Source organism: Scleropages formosus, chromosome 21 (genome assembly GCF_900964775.1).
Source record: "Scleropages formosus chromosome 21, fSclFor1.1, whole genome shotgun sequence".
In the NCBI taxonomy this organism is placed as follows: Eukaryota; Metazoa; Chordata; class Actinopteri; order Osteoglossiformes; family Osteoglossidae; genus Scleropages; species Scleropages formosus.
In genome coordinates, this window is record NC_041826.1 from 7434946 (window position 1) to 7456814 (window position 21869).

Sequence of the window (21869 nt, forward strand, 5' to 3'; positions counted from 1 at the left end):
CTGAGAAAAAGCGCCTTCTGCTCTCACCTTCAACACGCATCTACGTCAAGAGAGACCGGCGAATGCCACCTCGCGCGCCTGCCACATCTGTTAGGTGGAACACGGACTCACCGGAGGTATGGTGGGGATTTGTGCCTATTAATAACCGCCGATGTTTGGGTTGTGAACTGAACCGATTTACGTTCACGAATCACTGACCTTGTAGTTAACTGAACACTGAAACCAGTGGCGAACCTGCCTTCTCTTTCATGTTCTCAATTTTTTAGGGCATTCGCTATTTTTACTTGCTTATGCGCTTCTCATCTTTTGCCGCACTGTCAACGACAGGAAAACACACACACACAGTCTGAAACAGCTTGTCCCAAGTGGGGTCGCAGCAAACCAGAGCCTAACCCAGCAACAGAGGACACAGGGCTGAAGGGGAGGGGACACACCCAGGGCGGGACGCCAGTCCATCGCAAGGCACCCCAAGCGGGACTCGAACCCCAGACCCACCGGAGAACAGGACCCAGTCCAAGCCTGCTGCGCCACTGTGCCCCCCGGTGACAGGAAAACATTTTCTAAATTCTAGGTTGTAAACTGGTCTTGAAAAGCTAAGAAATTAAAGAACTGCCATTATAAAAAAAGGGAAATGGACTTTCTATGTTAGCAACACGTTGAAAAATGACAAAACAAGACAATTCTGAGAGTTACAGCTTTCTTCAATAAGCACAGATGAGAAGTCTATTTGATTCCGTAAACATCCAATCTGACACCATCATCACCACCGTCTATTTGCCAACTATGATCAATAGCTGTATTGACAAAGTTCGCAGCGGAGAAGAAAACAACTAATTATAACACTTCCCTGTGGTTCCTAATTGCTTTCCTTGCGGCTGTTGGTGTTCTTCTGGCTTTCACTTTTTTCTCACAAGAATTACTATTCAGTGACAAAAATGCATATAGATGCCAGCTTTCATATAGTATATGTATGTATTTATATATATTTATGGAAGCTGGCATCTATCTGCATTTTTGTCACTGAAAAGTAATACAGGCACGCAAACACACACACACACACACACACACACACACACACACACACACACACACACACACACACTCAAACACACGTACATTACGTGAGTCTGGATTTCATATCTGTTTAAACTTTCCCTCCAGATTTGCTATCGGTATTCTTACCGTTGTGAAATGATACTCGATGCCCCACCTTTGCCCACACACACTCATTCCCGCTAAGGTGCCAAAGAAGAAATAATGAACCTCTACATCTCGGACGGTCAAAGTGTGAATCGGCAGTGGGACGAAAACGCATTTCTAAAGGCAGACTGGAAAGGTGGGCACAGGATAGATGCCACACTCAAATGAGCTCGCATACCGAGTGCTCGCGTAGCACGTCGGGCAGCGAAGTGTGAATAATGACGTCTGAGTCATAACTGGGTTTTCCAACAAGTCACCGGAGAGATGCTGGCTGGAGCGCATGACAGAGTGTCTCACCGCAGAGCAGCACCACGCTGCCCTCGCTCGCAGCTGGTGCCAGATGGACACTTGGGCGAGGAATCGCACACAAACACCCGTGGAGGGTCTTAGTGAACCTTGCTGCTGGCTTACGACCAAAGCAGCAACTAAGCCTGCAAAACAAAGAGAGGGCTAGGAAAAGGCAAATGTTTCCATGCAACCTGAGATCCCAGCACAAAGCGGGCACCCGCAATCTGGCACTTCCACAAACACAAATGACACATCTAAACATCATTTCAGCTTTCTATTGTTTTTCACATATCGCCATCACCGTGCCTTCATTATTTCCCTTTCTCTCACGGCATCTTAGGGGTGGCCTTCACAAGGGTTTAAAACCCCAGAATACTCCCCTCTTTGTACAACGAGACCCTGAAAAAAGCAACACTGCAACATGTTTCATTCCTTTCCGATTATTGATCACGAGTGGTGAAACACCGAAAAGACACAGAAGCCAGATGTTCCTCCGTGGACCTCGGCTTACATGCGGAATAAAAACCCGTCGCTTGGATGATGCTAGAGGACCCGAGTGGGAAGTTCACAGTCCTGGCGCATCAGCAGTGTCGGAAGGACAAACAGCAGCCTCACCCTGTCACCCACAAAGGTCCATGTGTGCACGTGTACCTCAACATCATCAGCTGGACTGTGCAATAGGAAGAAGAGAGGTGTACCCAACAAAACGTGAAGGACCGAACTGCTCCTCATTACAAGAAGAATTGTTTTTACAACATTGGAAAACAAACACAGTAGACCGCAGCTCTCCCTATAATCTAAAAAATGTGTTTTTTTTGGGTGGGATGAACTCTGTTCTACTGACCTACAGCATAATGATTCACGGATATCAAGGGCTGAATAAAGCGGACGAGCAGTAACAGAGCTGCCCGGAAGATCCGAGTTGGACCGTCTTCAATTTATACACCCGTAAACCTGCGAAAAAAATAATATGTAACCTGAAAGGCTTTAGAACTCAGAAATGTGAGGGAAAACAGAGCGGCAAACTCTGTGGAAGCACAAGGACCGAAGTGGAGCCCACTGGAAGCGTAGCAGCCGGCACACGGAAACAGCCCGAGCGACACGAGAGCTTTAGTAAGGGTCACGTACCCTAAGTGAAGTGCAAAGGAAGAAGCAGCCAACGCACTGGTCGTGAGCTCACCCGCCATCCCATCGTGCTCTTTCCAACCACATCACTTACGCAAGCCCTCGAGCAGCTTCTCTACAAAATAAATCGTCAGAGAATTAAACGGGGCGCCGGACTGCACCCAACTTCCCAAAGCATCGAGCCTTCCGAAGTCAGAGTAAGAGTCACCATTTTAATGACCGATGTGCGAAGCGGCTATAGCTCCCTGCACCCACTTGTTAAACGGCTGAAAACATGGGATGCTTTACCCCCCTGAACACTCAGAAAAAACATAATAAGCCTTGATAGGCAATAGAGTTTCCGATCCTTAGCGTAAATCTTTCTTGCCGAAGCTTCCAACAACTTGTCCACCCGCAGACTAATCCAGCCTTGACCAACTGTTAGCATCATGCCTGCGATGACCTCATCCACGGAAGGAAGCCCGCCAAATTTCCACTGTCACAAGAAACCAATGAGCGTCCCTTATAAAGTCAATTTAACAGTCGACTACGACCCTAACAGGGCATCCGCCTTTAGGGTTCAACTGTGACTGCAATAAAAATGTCTAATTTGCAACGACCATTGTGATGAACACTCTGCGAAACTAAGGTGAAAAAATCGTCTACCGCTCCTTCAATATCGCCACATCTTCAATACCTCTCATTACAAGATGGACGAAGCTCAGTCACGAAGCCAGGAGAGCAAGGATTATTTCTCAGTATAGTGCTGCAGGTCGGACAGCTGCTTCAGGATCAGAGCTTCTCCAAACATTTAACATCCTCCCCGTAGGACAAAGGAGGCGGCTCCGAAACGCGGCCATCTGCTTCGCAGCCGTTCTCCGAGGTAGAGGTCAGCGCACCCACCACTCACGCACCTGCCACCGACAGACGCCACCAAAGCAGGGTATCATTACACACAGAAGGAACAATAATGGATGAGATCAGTATCGAGCACCAAGATGGTGGAACGGGAATAGCTCTGGTAGCAGACTAATCTCATAAAGGCTACGGATCACATTTTTCTATCCAGATGTCTACATTCAGAGCTTAAGGGGCGCAGCACATCAAGTTCTTCACATGGTTACAAAATTGTCATGACTCTCTAAGTGCCGAAGTCCTGAGCTCCTCAAGTATTTACACGACCATCCCCGTTGCTATGATAGGAACATAAGGTACGCTAATGAGAAATGTAGCAGGTGTGAGGGAAGCACTTCCTGTGGCATGCGCACATAACTTATGTATTTACTCCGAGCAGCCAACGGTGAATCCATATGGAATGCTAAAACAGTCAATCCATCTAATACAAAGTCTGCAATGGAAACAAACATTTCTTGCTAGATATACGAATATTGGATTTGCCCTGTTGGGAGATTTTAATCTAGTACTAGCTATTCCGGGGACCATAATGCAACCCAACACAATTTTTCAAAGTTCTTAGTTATGTGGATTTCTGTGGTGATTATGGTTATTTAAAGTTTAGCGATTACAAAAATAGCACCCGTTCTTCTAGAGTGTCAGTTTTCGTTTGGTACTTTACAACCACTGGAAGATTCTAGAAGGCACCAGAACATTCTAGAACGCATCAGATCCTAAAAGGTACTGCAGTACTTGGTGCTTGGTGCTTGGATCCCAGTGCCAAAATTTGCCAAAATTTGGAAATTTCCAGAATGTGGAATGTTTTTTCTAAAAACTGACATGTAGTACGAACCAATGCCAAAAGAATGTTTAATCTAACAAAAGTGAATGGAAAATGCAAAAAATCAGCATCATAAAATTTCTGTTACATTGTGTAATTGTGTAGTTCAATGAAGAAGCACCAGTTGACATTCGATGTTAACTATGACATTCAGTATAAGTATGTCCTCAGGGTTACCCAGCTGTATAAATGAGTAAATAATTGTAAGAAGGTTAACACTGGAAGTCGCTTTGGAGAAAAGCATCAGCTAAATGAATAAACGTAAATGTAAACGTAGGGTTAGGAGTTTACCCAAAACCGCTTGACAAACAGTTAAGATCTAAGCATCGAGAGAACCTGTGATAGAGAAGCGAAGAAAGAAAAGAAGAAAAAAGATTGCACGATACGTGTAACTCGTGTGGATGCTACCTGGGTTAGGATCAGGCAATAGAAAGTAAAGCATAACAGGCCCATATGGCCAAATCCTGTGTGCACACAGGTCGCATAAAATATGGATAATCCTTCCAGGATTGCAGGATCCTTTTTTGAGAATTCAGGAAATAATCATGTCCAAACACCACTTTGTTTACGCAGCAGGTCACCGGGAGGATAACCAATCGTTCACATGTGACGTAACAGGTATTTGTGCACAAAAGGACCAAACGGATTACATGACTGTGGCAATTTATCATCGGGCCACAACCAAGGATGAGAATAAAACTGTCTTAGTGGGAATAATTTTCAGTATCATGACAGCACATCAAAAAAAAATCTCCCGCTTGGCCATACAGCTGTTATACATTCAGGATAGGGATTTACCCTCATAATTATCGCCCTGCTAATAATCCACCACGGACCAATCATTTCAGAGATGGCCACTTCAAAGCCTGGATGTTAACCCCCTTTTACAGCCTTTTGTGCTGTAACATGTACATCCATACAGTCTGATTACAGTTAATCTACATGACTTGCATCCTCAGTGAACAAATCATCTTTAAGCAACAAGCTGGAAAAGTACAGCAAGCCTGCGGTGTATTGCCACATTGCACATAGAGTCCTTCCTAGGGTAACTAGAACCTTAGCCATCTGAAAGGGAAAAAACAGAAAGGGAGCACCTTCTCAGCCCAACGAACGACACCGGGTAGAGTCCCACGAGAAAGAGCACTGGTTTTAGAATGAAATTAGCCAAAGCCCACCCGTGAGATGAGCGCTGAACCAGTTTCAACGGCAGCCACCCCCTTTCATCCAAAGTTGATTCATAAATAATCAAGAGCAATGCTCTTTAAATAATGGAATTCCGATCCCCTGAAATGTTACCCCAAATAGACGCACCAAATCAAAAGTAAGAAACGATCAAGAAGAAAAGGGGACAGCTGGTCGGGCAGTGGTTAGAGCTCAGTCTTTGGACCTGAAGGTTGCAGGTTTAATTCCCACCACTGGCTGTGGTACCCTTGAACAAGGTACTTACTCTAAATTGCTCCAATAAAATTACTCAGCTGTAGAAAAGAGTAATAAATAACTAAGTACCTTAATATTGTCAGTCGCTTTGGAGGAAAGCATCAGCTAACCAACTACGTATATAAATATAAAAAGGGCAGCTGGCTCTAACGCCAAAAGAAACAATGGCACTAGAAAAAGTCTCCATATTACCCAATCCAGCATATTTTCGCAAACAGGCGGCTGGCTGGTGTCCTCTCTTTTCACCGCCATACGAATTAATTTTTTTGACAGAGATGCACGAGCGGTTCGCCCTCCCAGAAAGGCACGGAGACCAGGCAGAGGGTCACACTCCCTCGAACGGTGTTTCCACACAGCAATCCAACACGGTAACGTTCCAACAGCACGTTGAGCAGCACGGTGCCATCGACAACCCGCGTGTCCGCCTGGGACAAACCGACTGTCGGAATGCGCTTTGAAGAAATTACTCGACACGTAACTCAGCTTCGCTTCGGCTGACACTTGGGCGACGGCCCCTTTCCGCCGAGGCAGAAGGGCTTGTCGGCAACATTTTACGACCAAACCGTAACGCTTTAATCGCAGCCTTCAGATCTGGCTTTAAGAAACTTTTCAATATGAAAACAGACTCGGGCATGTTCGAGGTCTCCATAAACATAACTAAAACCGCTAAACGTCACATGATAACGCTTCTGAATTATGGCAAAGGGAACTCTGGATTATTAATAGCTAAAATATATAAACAAAGACGCATGGCGCGCTCCCTTGAACGGGACATCTAAACAGTTTGCGGAGACAAATTCCCTCTGCCTAAATTCATCCCATCGACAGTAATCCTGTATATATATTTATCTCGCAAATAATAGCACTGCCTGCCACACTTGAATTATGCACCTCCAAACAGGAGGAGACGAGGGCAGAAAGATGTTTTCTTTACAAACCTTCCCCCCTTTCAATTGTAAATTATTCCTCTGCTTTTTGGCCGCTCGCTGTAATAATTTTTCAAAGTGATTGAGCAGCCTGTTTTCGTTCATCTTCGGCCAAACGCTGCGGGGAAACGGCACAAGTTAGAGCGATTTTACTGGAAATCCCGGAGACGTGGGGCAAACAGCTTTTAAATGTGCCAGTGTGTATCCAGATGCGTGATTCATTCCTCTCTGTGGTAAGACACTCTTCAGTACACACTCATTCCAGGATTGAAACAAACACTCGCACTTGTATTTAGCGCTGGCGGGGCGAGCTCCTCATTTGCACGCCATTGTCCGAAACCCATAATTGCAGCCACAGGAAGACGCTGGCACGGAGACGCATGCGGCCTCGCGTCTGCGCCGCCCCATCCCCGTCGGCCAGCGGCTCCACAGCGCCGGGAGCGCGAGGAAATACACGGGCGGGGCGGAACCCAGCACGGACGCTCTTCGGCGACCGCGACCGGCACGGGCCCAACACCACAGAAAGAACGCTTTCACTCTTCCGAGGGCGGAAGGCTTTCCCTTAGCACTCGTGACGTAAAGGTGACAAAGAGACGAAGGCACGCGCCAAAAATGTGGCTTTTTTTTTCCCCCCAAAAATTATCCCTTTTTCCCTCAACAGCAGAACCTTCCTTCTTACTTTAAACTTCTCCATCAACGTGGTAAGGCCCCCCGTGTCGGAATTTGCTCTCAATTTCATCTTCAACGACGAGGGAAAAGGTCATGCAAAACAGTGCACAATTACTTTCACAGTGGGGAGGTGAGATAATAAAAAGCTGCGATTCAGATGCACTTTGCTTAGGACGCCGTATACGCCCCATTTACTCAAATCCCTCCAGAAGCACCGTGAATGCGTTCATTCAGCAAGGCGTGCTCACATATTTACCATTAGCTGGCCGTAGCGGGTCTCTAGCTCGTATGGGGAATGCTCGTGCAACAAGTCCGAAGGACAAAATTACAGTTGCGCTCATTCATTCGGCCGACTCTCTTCTCCAAAGCGAATTACAACGATGTACAGGTGGCCGATTGTACGGGAGCATTTCGGGGTAAGAGCCTTGCTCAAGGTTACTACAGCGGGAGGTGGGATCCGAAGACAGGACCTTCAGTTCCGAAAAGAAGCGGCTCCGACCACTCCGACCACTCCGCCACCTGCTGCCCCTGCCGCAAAACTACCGAACTGTAAATATTAGCCTTTCCCAGCTCTGCTTCTCCAGTCTAATTTTTTTATTTCTCCACTAAGGGACAGTCTTTCTGCTCTTGCACGTACCCCCCCCCCCCTCCCCTTCCTACCCAGCTGCTATTCCACCTGGGAGCAGCAGACTCATGTGCCTGCGCCCCAAAGAGCCTGCAGAGAGCCCACTTTATAGGCCATGAGCAGCAGATGTGTGGCCCTCAAAGTGGGGCGGCAGGACAGGCAAACACAGAGGGGGAAAATGTCATCAATTCATGTCTCTCGTTCCCATTCCTGGAGACAGCTCACTCACAGTGACCTGAATTTCCTTCATGTATCTCCCAACACATCAGCAGCGGTCATAGCGTTCAACCGCAGTCAAGCAAAATGGACAAAGAAGCCAAGGGAACTGGGTTCTACACGCCCAGCAATTCTGTTTCGAAATAACTCGCGGCATTAATTCACGTCACACGACGGCTCCTTCTTGCAGGAGGACGACTGATGTAACTCGTAACATCGGAGCGCCACTGAAAGCGTATCCCTGTCCGCCGCACTCAGGTGCACATCTTTCCTTTCAGGGTGACCCTGGTGTGCTGACAGAGCAGTATCGGGTGTTTCCGTCCCAACGCCCCATCGCACATGAACGGGTCGGGGATGCAGGTCCAGGGCTGGGGCGTGCGGAGACGGCCAGGGTAGATGAATCGGGGAGCGCGCTGCCGGGGACGACCTAGGATGAACTGGCGTGTAGGAAAGCTGAGAAAACTCGCAAGGTGCCTCCACTCGGGAATTGCGGCCCGCGAGCTCAGGTCCGCGCCACGCTGCGAAAATCACGAAGCGGGGGGGGTCGCAGGCAAATGGAGACAAGATGAAATATTCAGAGGGCGCATGGATTTCAGACGGACCATCTCACGGCATGGAGGCGGCCCTCCTTTTCTGCTCCGGCTCCCATGGGGGAAGGCCCAGTCCTGTCAGGAACAGTGGCCCGAGGATGATGCATTACCCATTAGAGCTGCGGTCTTCCTCACAGCTCCCCCCGCACCTTCCAGTCTAGTCCTACTAATTACCGGCACCACCTGACCTTCCCAATTTCCTACTTTCCAAGCCCTGGCTCTCGTCTGTTAGGTCAGCGGAGGTGTGCTACACACAGGGAAAATGTATTTCTGTCCAGTTCTCACCTTGTCTTAGGCAATGGACCCCGAAAAACCCCCAAGTATAAAAAAAACACAAATTCGATGGAAAGTGCTCTCACAATTTGCTGGTTCGCATGCTACCACACAGTGATTTATACTAAATACAGCAGCATTCTTCATAAGTTACCAAACTCCTTGGCTATGTACAAACTGACAGGCATTGGTCAGCACCATCTTTGGGTTCAACGTTGCAGAATATGAAGAAAGCACTTGTGAAAAACAGGGTCGCTTATAATATGTACTCACATGCACACAGACCTGTCCAAGTTCTGCTGACACGGTACATTACCTCCGTCATCTTTATTTCCTTACTCCGTCGAAAGGAAATAACTGATCTCGGGGAAAAAAGCAAAATTACAGGTGCAGTGAACACAGTCTTCTGGCTCCATCGACTCATAGATCATGTTCACGCAACAACAAGGGGCCCATAAATCATAGATGACAGAATGAGTCTAATTAGCTCACCTAAGCGGACAACTCAGGCACAGGGAACAACTGCGTGTTTGTCCAGGTATTGTGTAACACTCCCGAAAAAGCTGCATCTAAAGCGAGAATGAGCGATGAACCCAAACAATCATTTATAACGAAACACATATGAAGACATTTACTTTAACATTAGACTCTTTCTGTGCCGCACCATTTCTCTTCGCTGCATAAAGGGCGGTGAAAGTACACGGTGCTTCTAGAAAATTCTCCACGCTATACTCTCCATAGCGCCATGAGGAAGGGTTAACTGTGTAGGCGTAACTTTTCCCAGCTGAGATCTGCTCAACCTTCCTCATGTATACACACTGCAATTACTGTGCTTCACTGAGCATCTAAAGACTCAAAGGGTTGGTTGGCTTGAGTTTTTCAGAAAGAGAGATCTGGTACCAGAAACCGTCAACTTTCAATGGATCTCTTTTCGTCATTGCGTGGGAAAACGGAGCCGCACCAGAACCACTTGTTAAAGGAGGCTGAGCAGAGAGTACGCACATGAGCCACGTTTACGCTTCACTTGATCAAAATGATTTGCTCACTGACTTTCAAAAATCAACAGTCTTCACAAATAAAGGGCTCTCGCACAGAAAATTAAAGACCACCTAGACAGCCCTAGAAAAGCATCGAAGGGCTGGGAATAATATAAAATATACTGCAGATATAGAATTTCAGGAAGTACTACTGAGAGAAAGCTGAGAAGATTAAGCACCATTAGAAACTCAAATGTAAATATGAAATAAACGGAAATAATAACATTTTCTAAGATCATTAGTGTTCTTAAGTCTTACAAAGTATTTTTTTTATTATAGACTTTTGACTTTTTGATTATTGCCCTGAATGCTTAGCGGTATTTCCAACTGTTCATGTACTTTTCTATGTATTACACACAATTGGTGTTTTGCAAGGACCACCTCAGTCTCCAGACTGGAGTCCGACTGAACACCTGTGGTCTGGTTGAGGAGGACAGTCCACAGGCACAAACTTAAGACTTTTGACGATTGTGAAATGTTCTAAATGGAGGAGTAGTTTGAGATGCCACCAAAGTGTGTTCCAACCTTGCTACGATTTACTGGAAGAGCTCCGGTGCTGTTATTCTCTCCAGGGAAAGCATCACAAAAGCACTCGCTATAGTGGTGCCAATAATTTCTGTAGTAGTAAGTAAAATTTTTGTGTTTGAAAAATTAGCATGGTGCAGTTAATAGGGCTATCTCATATGTTGGAGCCTAAAATACTAATGTGTTGTTTTTTCCCACATTAATCTTTGCACAATTTCATTCAAGGTTCCAGTACTACTTGAGTTGACTGTATGTTCAAGATTTTTACAGAAGAGACCCCTAGATGATTTGAAGAACATCTGCAGTATTAAGCTTTTACTAATTGTGATGAAAGTTAAAGGTGACCAGAAACTGACAAAAATTGGACAGTTTGTAATGAATGAGTCATCATTAGGAGGTCATGGAGACAGAGTATTTTTAATTTCAGTTATTTTAAATTAGTCTGAATTTCAATGTGATTGGAAGTTAGTCATGTGTTAGACCTGTGTTTCTGGGGTAGGCTCTGGACCAGTGAAACCCTACACTGGACAAGCAGTTGCTGATGATGGATAAAAGGACAATGGGAAGTGTTAGAGTATTTTTATTTACTGTACTTTACCGGTGGTTTTCACAGAACATAATCCATGAAGATACGGAGGGACATCTATACTATGTAGCATTTATTCATTGTGACTTACTGGTAAAAGTAAGTAAATCTTTGGATACAAGAGCAAATCAAGTTACAAACAGATTTACAGTCCCAATTAAGTTTGCGAGTTTAGGAGCCGGTGTTCCTGCCATCTAAAAACTGTGTGGACAGAAAAACCAAAACAAAACATTTACCCAGGCATTTGAAAAAAATTAATTTTGTGGACAAGGTCACAGTTTACCTGACATCATTGAGTAATATACCGCTGTGGGGAAAAGTTTATGAACCCGTTGTAATTATCCGGATTTCTCCATGAATAACTCCTAAAATGTGATCTGAGCTTCATAAAGTCAGTCTTATCTAACGAATACATTCTGCTGTAGAATTTCCTGATGCACCTTGAAATCCATCGGTCTCTCAATGACTGCAAGTCATCCAGGACCTTTTGGTAGCAAAGCACCCCCACAGCATTATACTCCCTCCACTGATCTTCGGAGCTGGGATGAGGTTTCGGTGTTGTTGTGCAGTGTTTTGTTTTCTCCAAACACAACACTGTGTACATTTACCAAGAAGTTCAACATCTGTTTCATTTGTCCACAGAAAATTACTTCAGTAGTGTTTTGGAACATCACGCACTCTTTAGCAAATTTGAAATGAGCTGGGCTGGAGAGCAGTGGTTTCTTCCACGGTAACCTCGCATGAACGCCACTCTTTTTCAGTGTTTTTCTTATGGTAGACTCATCAGCACAGACGTTACCAAGTATAAGAGATGCCTGCAGATACTTAGCTGTCACCCTTGGGTTTTCTGTTGTTTCTTTGAGGATTGTATAGTGTGACTTTCAAATGGTATATAAGACATCCACCCCTAAGGACAGCACCAGCGATGCTGAATTTCCTAGATTTTGTAAACTATCTGACTGTGGACTGACAGAGGTTGAAGTCTTCAGAAATCCTTCTGTAACCCTTTCCGGTCTGAGGAGTTTCGACAACTCATCTCTTAGGTCTTCTAAAATCTCTTCTGATCAGGCCATATTCCACTTCAAAAGACTTTTGTTCTGAAGAGCAGGTGACCCTAAACTCAAACCCACATCTAAATTGATTGGAATAGCAATTGCTCTCTTTCCAAAATGTCATTATCCTATAGGTTCACATACTTTTTCCATCAATGACCATATAATATGGAAATGTAAGATGTTAAATAAGAATGCCTTTATTAGTAGGACTTACATGGATATCAGATTATATTTTAGGAGCCATCCAACAAGTAATCAGATAATTTCCAATGAATCACAAACTTTTTTTCACAACTGTATATTAATTCCTATTCCTCATGTGTAATCTTCAGTAATTCACTGCTAAGGATATAAGATCACTTACCGTTATTGCAAATTTTATTTAACGGTTCCAAATTCATCTTTTCAGATTTTATCAATTTAATGAGTGACTTTTGTTTCATGCTTAGAATGGTGAGTTACAGCATTTATCCACTGAAGAAGAGCACTTATTAGCACCATTTACATTTAGTCATTAAGATGAAGCAACTTACTGTATAGTGTAAGGCTGCTGGCAAATACTTACCCTTTCAAACAGCTGGGTAAGTTGAATGAAGCTACTTTGCTTAAGGGTATTACAGCAGTAGGTGGGATTCGAACCTCTGATCTTTAAAGCGAACAAAGCAACTCTATCCACTACACTGTCAGCTGCCCTGGAGCATAACACTCACTCACATTTCATAACCACCTTCCCTACTCAGGGTCACAGCAACCCAGAGCCTATCCCCGAAGCACCGTATATATGCACGCTACAAACACTTACGTGCTGCCAATTCAACCGAAATGCATGTCTTTGGAATGCGGGAGGGAACCAGAGCGCCCGGATGAAACCCACACAAACCCAGAGAAAACAACATCCACACAGACTGAGCCAGATTCACCTCTACACCCAAACAGATCCGGCACTGTGAGGCAACAGCACTACTCACTGCACCACCTGAGTGTTAATAGTACGTGTTCAAAACATAGTGGCGCGTCTAACAATACGGACCACATATCTACAAGGAAAAACGGTTTTATACTTTTCATCATGTATGAGGAAAAGTCAGCAGCTGACCCTGTGGAGCGGGGTCATCAGACACAGAGAGATGATGCAAGTCGGTAATGGTATGCTTCTCTGGGTTCAACGAGTGCGTTAAGCCATACAGTCCAGGGCGGGAGGTTCGACTAGTGAATTAAACACAGTACAAAAAACTATTTTGATGATTCTCCTCAAATGCACAATGCACATTCATCATGAGAGATAATGCTAAAGCAGAACCAGACTAATTCTTACCATAAAATTGTCAGAGGAAATATTCAATCTTATGCCAGTCAGCGCTATTTTTTTTTCCCTCTCCCGATGCTGCCCCATATTCCCCTTCTGTCACATTTCACAAATGTGAAAACTGTGATTATATGTTATCATCCAGCGGCAAGAGAGACAAGGCGGCGTCTTTCTCCAGGGATCGAAGCTGCATTTGCAGGGTAAAACAAACATTGTTTCTCACATTTTGGAAGCGGTGAGAATGTTGACGCTTTGGAGGACAGACGGGGGGGGGGGCTGCTGCACTCGGCAGTATTTTCCAGCCCTCCTGCACCCTGTGTTCGACCAAAGCTGCGCGTTCCACATCCTGCAGAACTCCCCACACAATGGCAGCCCTCTGGGCCGTTCTAAGGGCAAAGAGAAAAGCAGCAAAGAAAAATCTCTCCCGCAGTAACATCTTCTGTACAAACTGATGACCTTGCAGTTTGTGCACATTCCTGTCCATATGATCTTATATACAGTGTGTATACATTATGTGCACACGTGTCTCGATCCCTTCTCCATCTTCACACAAACTGTTTAAAAGAACAGTCCCCTAAAGATACAGCATCTCAGTGCCAGTATACGTAGGCGAGAGGTGGTAGTGGTCAGATCCAACTGTGGCAGGTTCAAATCCCACCTGACTACAGTACTGTTGAACAAGGTATGTACCTAAAATTACCCAGCTGTGTAAATCAGTAAACAACTGTAAAAAGTGTAACATTTTAAGTTGCTTCGGAGAAAAGTGTTGTGCATGAATGTAATGAGACAAGGTCAACTGAAAACAGTGCAAATTTAACCAAAAAAAGACTGCAGATACATTTTTAACTAATACCTCAACATTAAACCATGTCGTCGTAAGCAGCGGGACCCTCCATCTCCACGACAAAGGATGGGCCATGTGACAAATTATTCTTTCGCGTTTATGTAAATGATGTGTTAGAACACCTTCACATCCTTCACACACAGGTCTCGAAGGCTCATGAGCGAGACGGTGCACCTGGGAAACACTGAACGAAGACAGCCCAACACTTTCCTCTCTCATTTTGTAAAATCTACTGCAAATAAAACATATTTCACTACATTTAAAGCAATAGAGAGGAACTGTAAAACCAGACAAAACTTCACAGTACAGCTCATGCAGAACACATGCGAATGTAATAAAACTGCTCTACGTCATCAATACAGACAAGTGTAAATACAAGTCAGTCTCAATTAAGATATTAATAGCCATTTTTCGCAAGTTTCACACTGACAACCGACTGCAATCCCACTGCAAAAAATTGCTCGTGAATGGTAGTATTCCTCATGCTCATCGCTGAGCTTTCACAAAGTTAACATTACTCAGACAAAGTATGTCTAACAAATCAGCCACCATGCAATAAAAAAATTTTTAATTTCAGCCTCTGTAGAGCCTTGGCTTGGCAAGCAAGTGCACATTGTGTCGCAGATCACTCAAACCTCAGTCGGCCTGCCACCGTACACCAACGCTGAACTGACTCTGAAAGCCTTCAGCAGGTTTGTTTGTAGACATTCTTGGGAGTCTCGCTGCGGAAACTGCCTCTGACTATACGGTGCTATTCTGTAACCTATAATTATGTCAGTTCTCCATATGTGGTCCCATTATATGGCAGAGAATGACATAAACAAAAATGGATTTGTTTTGCCTTATTGCTTTGTATTTGGCTCCTCCACTCTCCATACTGTAATTTTACGCTGAAGGCTGGAGCATTTGAAAAGTCTCGGAAAAAAATCTTAAAAGCATACAACTTATATTTTTTCCTATTAGCCTCCATCTTTACACTCCCTCTTTAAATTCTTTTGGGGAAACAAAAACACTAGAAACTATTCAGGAAAATTATTCATTTTTTAAACAAACATTACAGTGTAGTATGAGGTCATTTTAAATATTCATTTTTTTTCCACGGGATGTCAGAACACCCAAAACTTTCCTCAAATCCTGATGATTAACAGGGACATTCACTAGAACAGGAAAAAGCACATCACACCGTCACCAGTTATGATTCTCAGGAGCACCACAAATGGGGGGATGGGTTGGGGTGGTGCAACTAACACAATCAGCAGTCAATTTCAAATTTCCAGTGAAGTTTTTAAGATCACAACATGCAGGCACAATTCTGCATAGCAAGGCAAAGAAGTTGCTGTAAAGGTAGACTGTGCTGGTGCTGCTGGCTGGACACAAGGCTTGGGTTGGGGTTGGGGTTGGTTGAGCTGAGTTGAGTTGAGTTGAGTCGAGTCGAGTCGAGTTGGGGTGGGGCAGGGTAGGCCACCTCTACACATTGGCTCTGATGGACAACAGCTGACCTGTGACACTGCGAAACTTACCAAAACAGTACTCTTCTCTTACACCTTCTCACCCAGACATCGAAAGACCGAGCTTTACGCAATTGGTAGAGTAGTGGTTCCAGTTGCTGCCTTTAGACCCAAAGCTCACAGAGTTGAATCCCAACTACAGTACCCTTGAGCAAGGTACTTACCTTAAATCGCTTCAGTAAAATTACCCAACTGTATAAATGGGTAAACAGTTCAAAGTTGCTTTGAGAAAAGTGTCAGCTGAACGAATGAATGTTTTTTAAAAAAAAAAAATCAAAAGAAGGCTAGAACTCATCTTACAGAAGCATGTGGGACTGATGCTAAACCAGTGCAGACTTACGAAGACTTTTGAACAAGGAGAGAAGAGCACGTCTAGCACCACATAAAAGCAGCAGAACACGGCAAAGTAAAGATGAAACGGCCGCCACTGTGGAACCGCGCCACACGCGCTCTCTTACACAAGGTCATCCACGCGTCTTCGTCGTCATCGTCATCGTACGACAGACATGTTTCAAAACAGATCAGCGCAAGGCCAAGTGACGGCCGCCATCTGCACAACAACATGTGTGACAGGTCATGTTGAGCTTGTGCGCGCGTGTGTGCGTGTGTGCGTGTTTATGTCTTCTCCACACACTCGACTCCAGCAATCTCTAGCGTTCCTCGTACTGTTAAATGGGTCCTCACAGCCAACAGGCCGTCCCGGTCCGAGTGCGAAGGAAAGACAGAGAGCAGCGCAGGACGGTGCTCTCACTGACTGAACGAACACTGGAAATCAGGGTAAAACCACAGATTGTGTGTGTGTGTACGCGTGTGTGCCAGAGAGACAGATGAACAGCTTTTGAAACGCCAGGTCACTTTATCTTTATTCATCTATATATAGACTGGCAGAGAGGACGGAAGAGGATTAGAAAGGAGCGCGTGGCTCTCTGTCCCCCTTGGGACACTTTTCATACACAATGACATCGACGGCAGCTCACTGCTCGCAAATCAATTACCGTTTCTCACGACACAGGCGAATAACACTTTACTGCATAAAAACTGCTTCCACGAGCGACACTACACACACAGTTAGTAGTTACGACGCGCCATTAAATTAACAATATAATAATAGAGCATGATTTCTGGCAAATCAGCCAGTCCGAGGAACAACTTGTTCTGAAGAGTTCGTTGATATGGCACGCGACAGCACGTGCACGATTACTCTCTACTATTGTACAGTACGTCGTCGTGTGTATTCCGTACCACACCTCCGCAAAACGACGTTTCACAGCGCTACACTCTTGGACTACTCGTAAACTGAATCTCTCTTGTCGGTCGAATTATATTAAGTTAACTTGTCCGGTAGCTCACGCAAAGGAAATATATATATAATGAATAAAGACGAACGCCTCGCCAGAGTGCGCCCAGCTGTGCACTTCACTTTTGTGCGGACCACGAAACGCGCAGATGTTGGAACGGATAGTTACGAACGGTAGTTACGAGCCACAGTTTAAGCGCTATTTTATTATACACCGTTACACACCGTGAGTGAGTGTGTGCGCGCGATGACCGCTCCCCCGTCGCCCGCCAGTAGAAGTGCAGAGGCGCGCGACGACAGCGGACTTGCACGCGCGACGGATGCGGCTCTGAGTCTTGGTGGCGCGCGCGGCTGTCCTACCTGCTCCGCTCGTGCCGTCCGCCGGGGCTGCAGTCCCGCGCGCTTTGCTCCCGATAAAAGCCGCAGGTTGCGCCGCGTCTCCGCTCGAACCCCGTATGGCTCTTTGACGGCGACGTACGAGCCGCGCTCCCGTTATCCGCGCGCCCCTCCACGCGCATCACCCCCCCCCCCCACCCGAGCCTTAAAGGGCGACGCTACCTGCGCGCTCACGTGTCGCGTCCCACTTTCCGCGACGCGGTGCCCCGTGACACCAGTTCTCGCCCCCGACAGTAATTTCTAGCGTTAAACTGAGCAAGTTTATGCAAATGTATGATTTCTGCGCTACATTTTCACCGACTTCATCACCACCAAACACAGTGATTCTCTGCTGCTTTACATTTTCCATCATAGATAGAGAACTGTGCGCTGCTTCTCAGCAAACCAAAACATTCCCTTTCAAATAAGAAAACTAAGTAGCAGAAAGTAATAGAAATGATTTAAAAATGCTGAAATGATGGAGTACTGATGTGACTTACCAAATCAGAGGGGAAACTACTGTAATATCAAACAGACAAGGACCTGCGGGGGGGTTAAAATGATTCTGAGTGCTGATGTGACTTCAAATCGCATGGGTATCTTACTATAATATCAGACAGATGAGAGCGGAAATGAGAAAAATCAGTGCAGTGGAGCACAGCAAATGTTAATATAATGGAGTGCATGGGAGAGGGTGACAGCTGGTCATCGATGGGACGTGAGGCCTAGTCCGCCACTCGGTAGCTATTTTTTCCAGACCTCCTGTTAAAAGTACAAATGATGCAACCGCTGTGCTATATTTTCACGACCCAGAGTCCTCCTTACTGGATTCATGCTCTTTTATCTATCGCTTATTTATTTGCCTTATGAAGAAGAGCTGTTTTTGAGGGTTACGGTTCATTATGAATATTATTTGATCTGCGGCCCATGTCGGACAGCGGCGATGTATTTTTAAACCGGTTTCTCGTTCCTATATTTTACAGCAGGTCTGGACCCTAATTGTATGTTACAGTGATGGTCACCCAGTAAAAGCTCATTTTAGAGTCTAAATACAGGGCTGCATAACACCACCTACACTCCACCCTTCTCTAAATTTTCTGCGGTAACACTGCGCTCTGATTATACTCATTCATTCCTGTCTGTTTTACATCTACTTAAAGAACATGGAAATACTGGAATTATGTGCTCTCGTTTTGTTACTGCCATGTAGGTACATTGTTTGTAAACTCGGCAGATTTCTTTCACGTGCGCTTTTTTACACACTTTGACACCTTTTCGCAGGAGACAAAGCTGTGATGTTAAACAGTTCTGCTGGTGGCCTGGGGTGTAATTAAATAGTCACTAATGGTGCTGGAGATGGATAATATTATTATGAGAGACTGAGCATCAGATCCAGGGCTTGAGAATTCCCTGGAAGAGCCTCCCATGATTTGGGTTATCATCTGCAACCCAGATTAGATTGGTTTGACTGGTAGTTGAAGTACCACAACCCCCTCTTCCATCATCTCCCAGTGCTCCCACCACCCCATCACACTGCAGGCTCTGTGCACTGCAGTCCAACTGACAGCCCAACTGAGTATTTCATACATCGTCAGTGTAGCCTCGCACTGCACTGCGATGTGCTGCAAAATGCAAAGAGAACGCGTGAGCGTGCAGGTCAATGACAAGCAATGCTATGCTGATCAGTACCGTTACTGGCAAAGCTTCTGGCTCACCAGAATTAAAAAAAATATATAAAATCAGTGCCTGAAAGAAAAAACTGAACCATAAAGCCTAAAACATGTTTAAATCATACAGAGTACAGTACAGTTGTGCAATAATAAAGGCAGGGATGTTAATTAGACAATGGCTGTGAATGGTGACGGCACCCATTTAGCCTCAGAAACGGCCTTTTTGTGCCAAAGTGCCACATTCCTCCACCGAAAGATTCCCTCTCCTGCCTCGTGTGAAAAATTACGACACTGTGCTATATTTTGAAATGCTCTGCAATTCAGGAGCTGAAATCAGTGCGTTTCCCTTCATTACCTGCAGGGAAAGATTGTCTTTGAACAATCCACAGTAAATTAATTCTTGGTAAATAATGTAAATTAAACTTCTGGTCACATATTTCAGATGAAGCAGTGGGGTGTATCGCGCATTCACTGTCTTCAGGCACAACGCAAGCTTCTTAGAATTATGAGATATGAACAGTTACACCAGATGCACCAGCTTTCTTTATATGTTCCTAAAGCAAACATCTGTTGTTTCAAATTTTCCAATAAGAATGAGTGTCGAACGTGCTATTTTAAGACGCGAGCTGGGAAATTAAATAAAAATATGTTCAGCACATTTCCTTACGAGATAGACCCTGTTCATTTTTGGTTTGACAGGACATGCCCTTGGAGGACGAGGAGAGGAGCCCACAAGACACACAGCTCTGTCACTCTGAAATAGTTCAAGGCACAATACTTGCGCGGTTTGTTTTCTTGCTGCTTTATCGAAACCCACAGAGACTTGTGACTGGAAGTAAGCAGGCCTGGACCTCGCTCCTGTGCTGTCAGCGAGCGTTAAGAGAAGCACCCTGAATCAGCAGTGATTTTCCTGCGCTTCCCTGGAGGGAGAGAACACTGCAGTGGCCCCATTTTCACCCCATTTCCTCCCGGTAATGACACGCCATATACGTGTAACATGCCGATACACCGTGCATACACATACAGTTCAACTAGATACAGCAGTCTCTGCAAAAATCAAAGTCATTTTGAAGGCACCGAGGTCATCGTAAAGGTTTTTGCTGTAGATTTGGGGAACTGCAGAAGTGAGATCAATGTTCGTATTTAGATATGGTGAAATATGTGAAACCCTTGTGTCCCTTAGTTTTACCACAAAATGGTTATTTAATGAGAATCAGTGTTTCTCATGTGACATAATAGGTGGGTAAGGACCAATTCCATGTGTTGCTTTAGAGGAAATCATGTCTGTAGTAGGAACACGCAAGTAGTGCAGGTGTAGAAATAAATGAACCCCGAGTCGTACTGGTTAAATCAAGTAGGTAAGTGGAATTAGGTGTGTAAATCATAATTTATTTTTACACTTGTTTCAAGATTTGACATTTAGATTTTGCAAGTTTACTGCAATATTTTGAAAAGAATGATGACCATCCCTAAAGGTTCACATACTTTCAAGCAGAACGGTATAAGCCCGAATGTGCTCTTCTGTCAGAGAACACACACATTCCTCCAATTCCTCAGATAAACTGGTCTGTCTGACCGTAGTTGGTAAAGCCTTCAACTGTTGAAGTCCTCAGCTATGAAACAGCCTAATGGCCGATGTTAGAGATACTCTGTCAGTCAGCAGGTTCCAGTCTAAAGCTAAGACCCGCTATTTCAGTAACCTCAGAATATAGCTTTGGTGTTGCTTCAGTATGGTTTCTCTCCTGTTCTGCTCTGGTAAACATAACTGGGATGAAACCTGCAAGCCATTAGGCTTTGCACTACCTGACCTTCTGAAGATATCCTATGTCTGGTCAGGAAGGTTATCAAGGGAACCACCTTACCTCTCCTGAAACTGCTCGGTAACACTTACACAAAGTGAGCACGACCAGGAGGGGTGGGCAGCCATCTGACCTTAAACCCCTCGTGGTTCTCATTCCAACCTTAAGACTTTAGATTTTGCTCCTCTGTGGCCTTCAGAGGTTCCACAGTGGTTTTAAACTGTGTTTGGGGTAGCTGGGAGCACAGTGATTAGAGCTGTTGCCTTTCCATCTAAAGGTTTCCCGTTCAAATCTCACTACTGTCATACCTTTGAGCAAGGTACTTAACTCTACGTTTCTTCAGTAAAATTATCCAGTTGTATAAATGGGGGAGTAACTAAGTTGCTTTGGAGAAAAGCATTAGGTAAATGGCATTATTACAATATTCTCTTAAAGGACTGGCTGGAAGGGCTGTTGCACTAACAAGCAATTACCACACTGGTAAGAGCTCTTGTCTCTGGAGTAAGGGGTCTAGTCTGAATCCCATCTCCTCCTACAGTAGTCTTGAGAAAAGTATTTACCTACAGTGGTCCACTAAAAAAACAAACAAAAAAAAAAGTCATTGCAAGTTGCATTGGAGCAAAGCATCAGCCAAATGAATAAACTTGTTAAACTGGTGAATGAATTCCAAGGAATACTGAAGTAGAGCTTTGCCTTAATTTGAAAGCATAAAGAAAACTTGACCACACATACCCATTCTGCTATTTAATCAATTACTGGGTAGTGGCCTCCAGTTAACCCTGGTAAAAACCTCAACTCCTTTAA

The 21869-nt window shown here is 44.9% G+C and overlaps 1 protein-coding gene across 3 annotated transcripts in view; it reads right to left on the reverse strand.

The window, feature by feature from the left end:
• The window catches only part of znf385b (zinc finger protein 385B), an 85692-nt gene extending 67974 nt beyond the window's left edge, over window positions 1-17718 (reverse strand). Inside the window, exon 1 of one of the 3 annotated variants that reach the window (XM_029247099.1) lies at window positions 17582-17718. Coding sequence is in view for 2 of the 3 variants with exons in the window: in XM_029247098.1 (XP_029102931.1) it covers window positions 1183-1315 (133 nt within the window). In the remaining variant the exon portion in view is untranslated. Of the gene's footprint in view, window positions 1-1182; window positions 1361-17581 lie in introns of those variants that run through there. The other 2 variants (XM_029247098.1, XM_029247097.1) reach the window with 2 other exon arrangements.
• Window positions 17719-21869: the final 4151 nt, after the last annotated feature.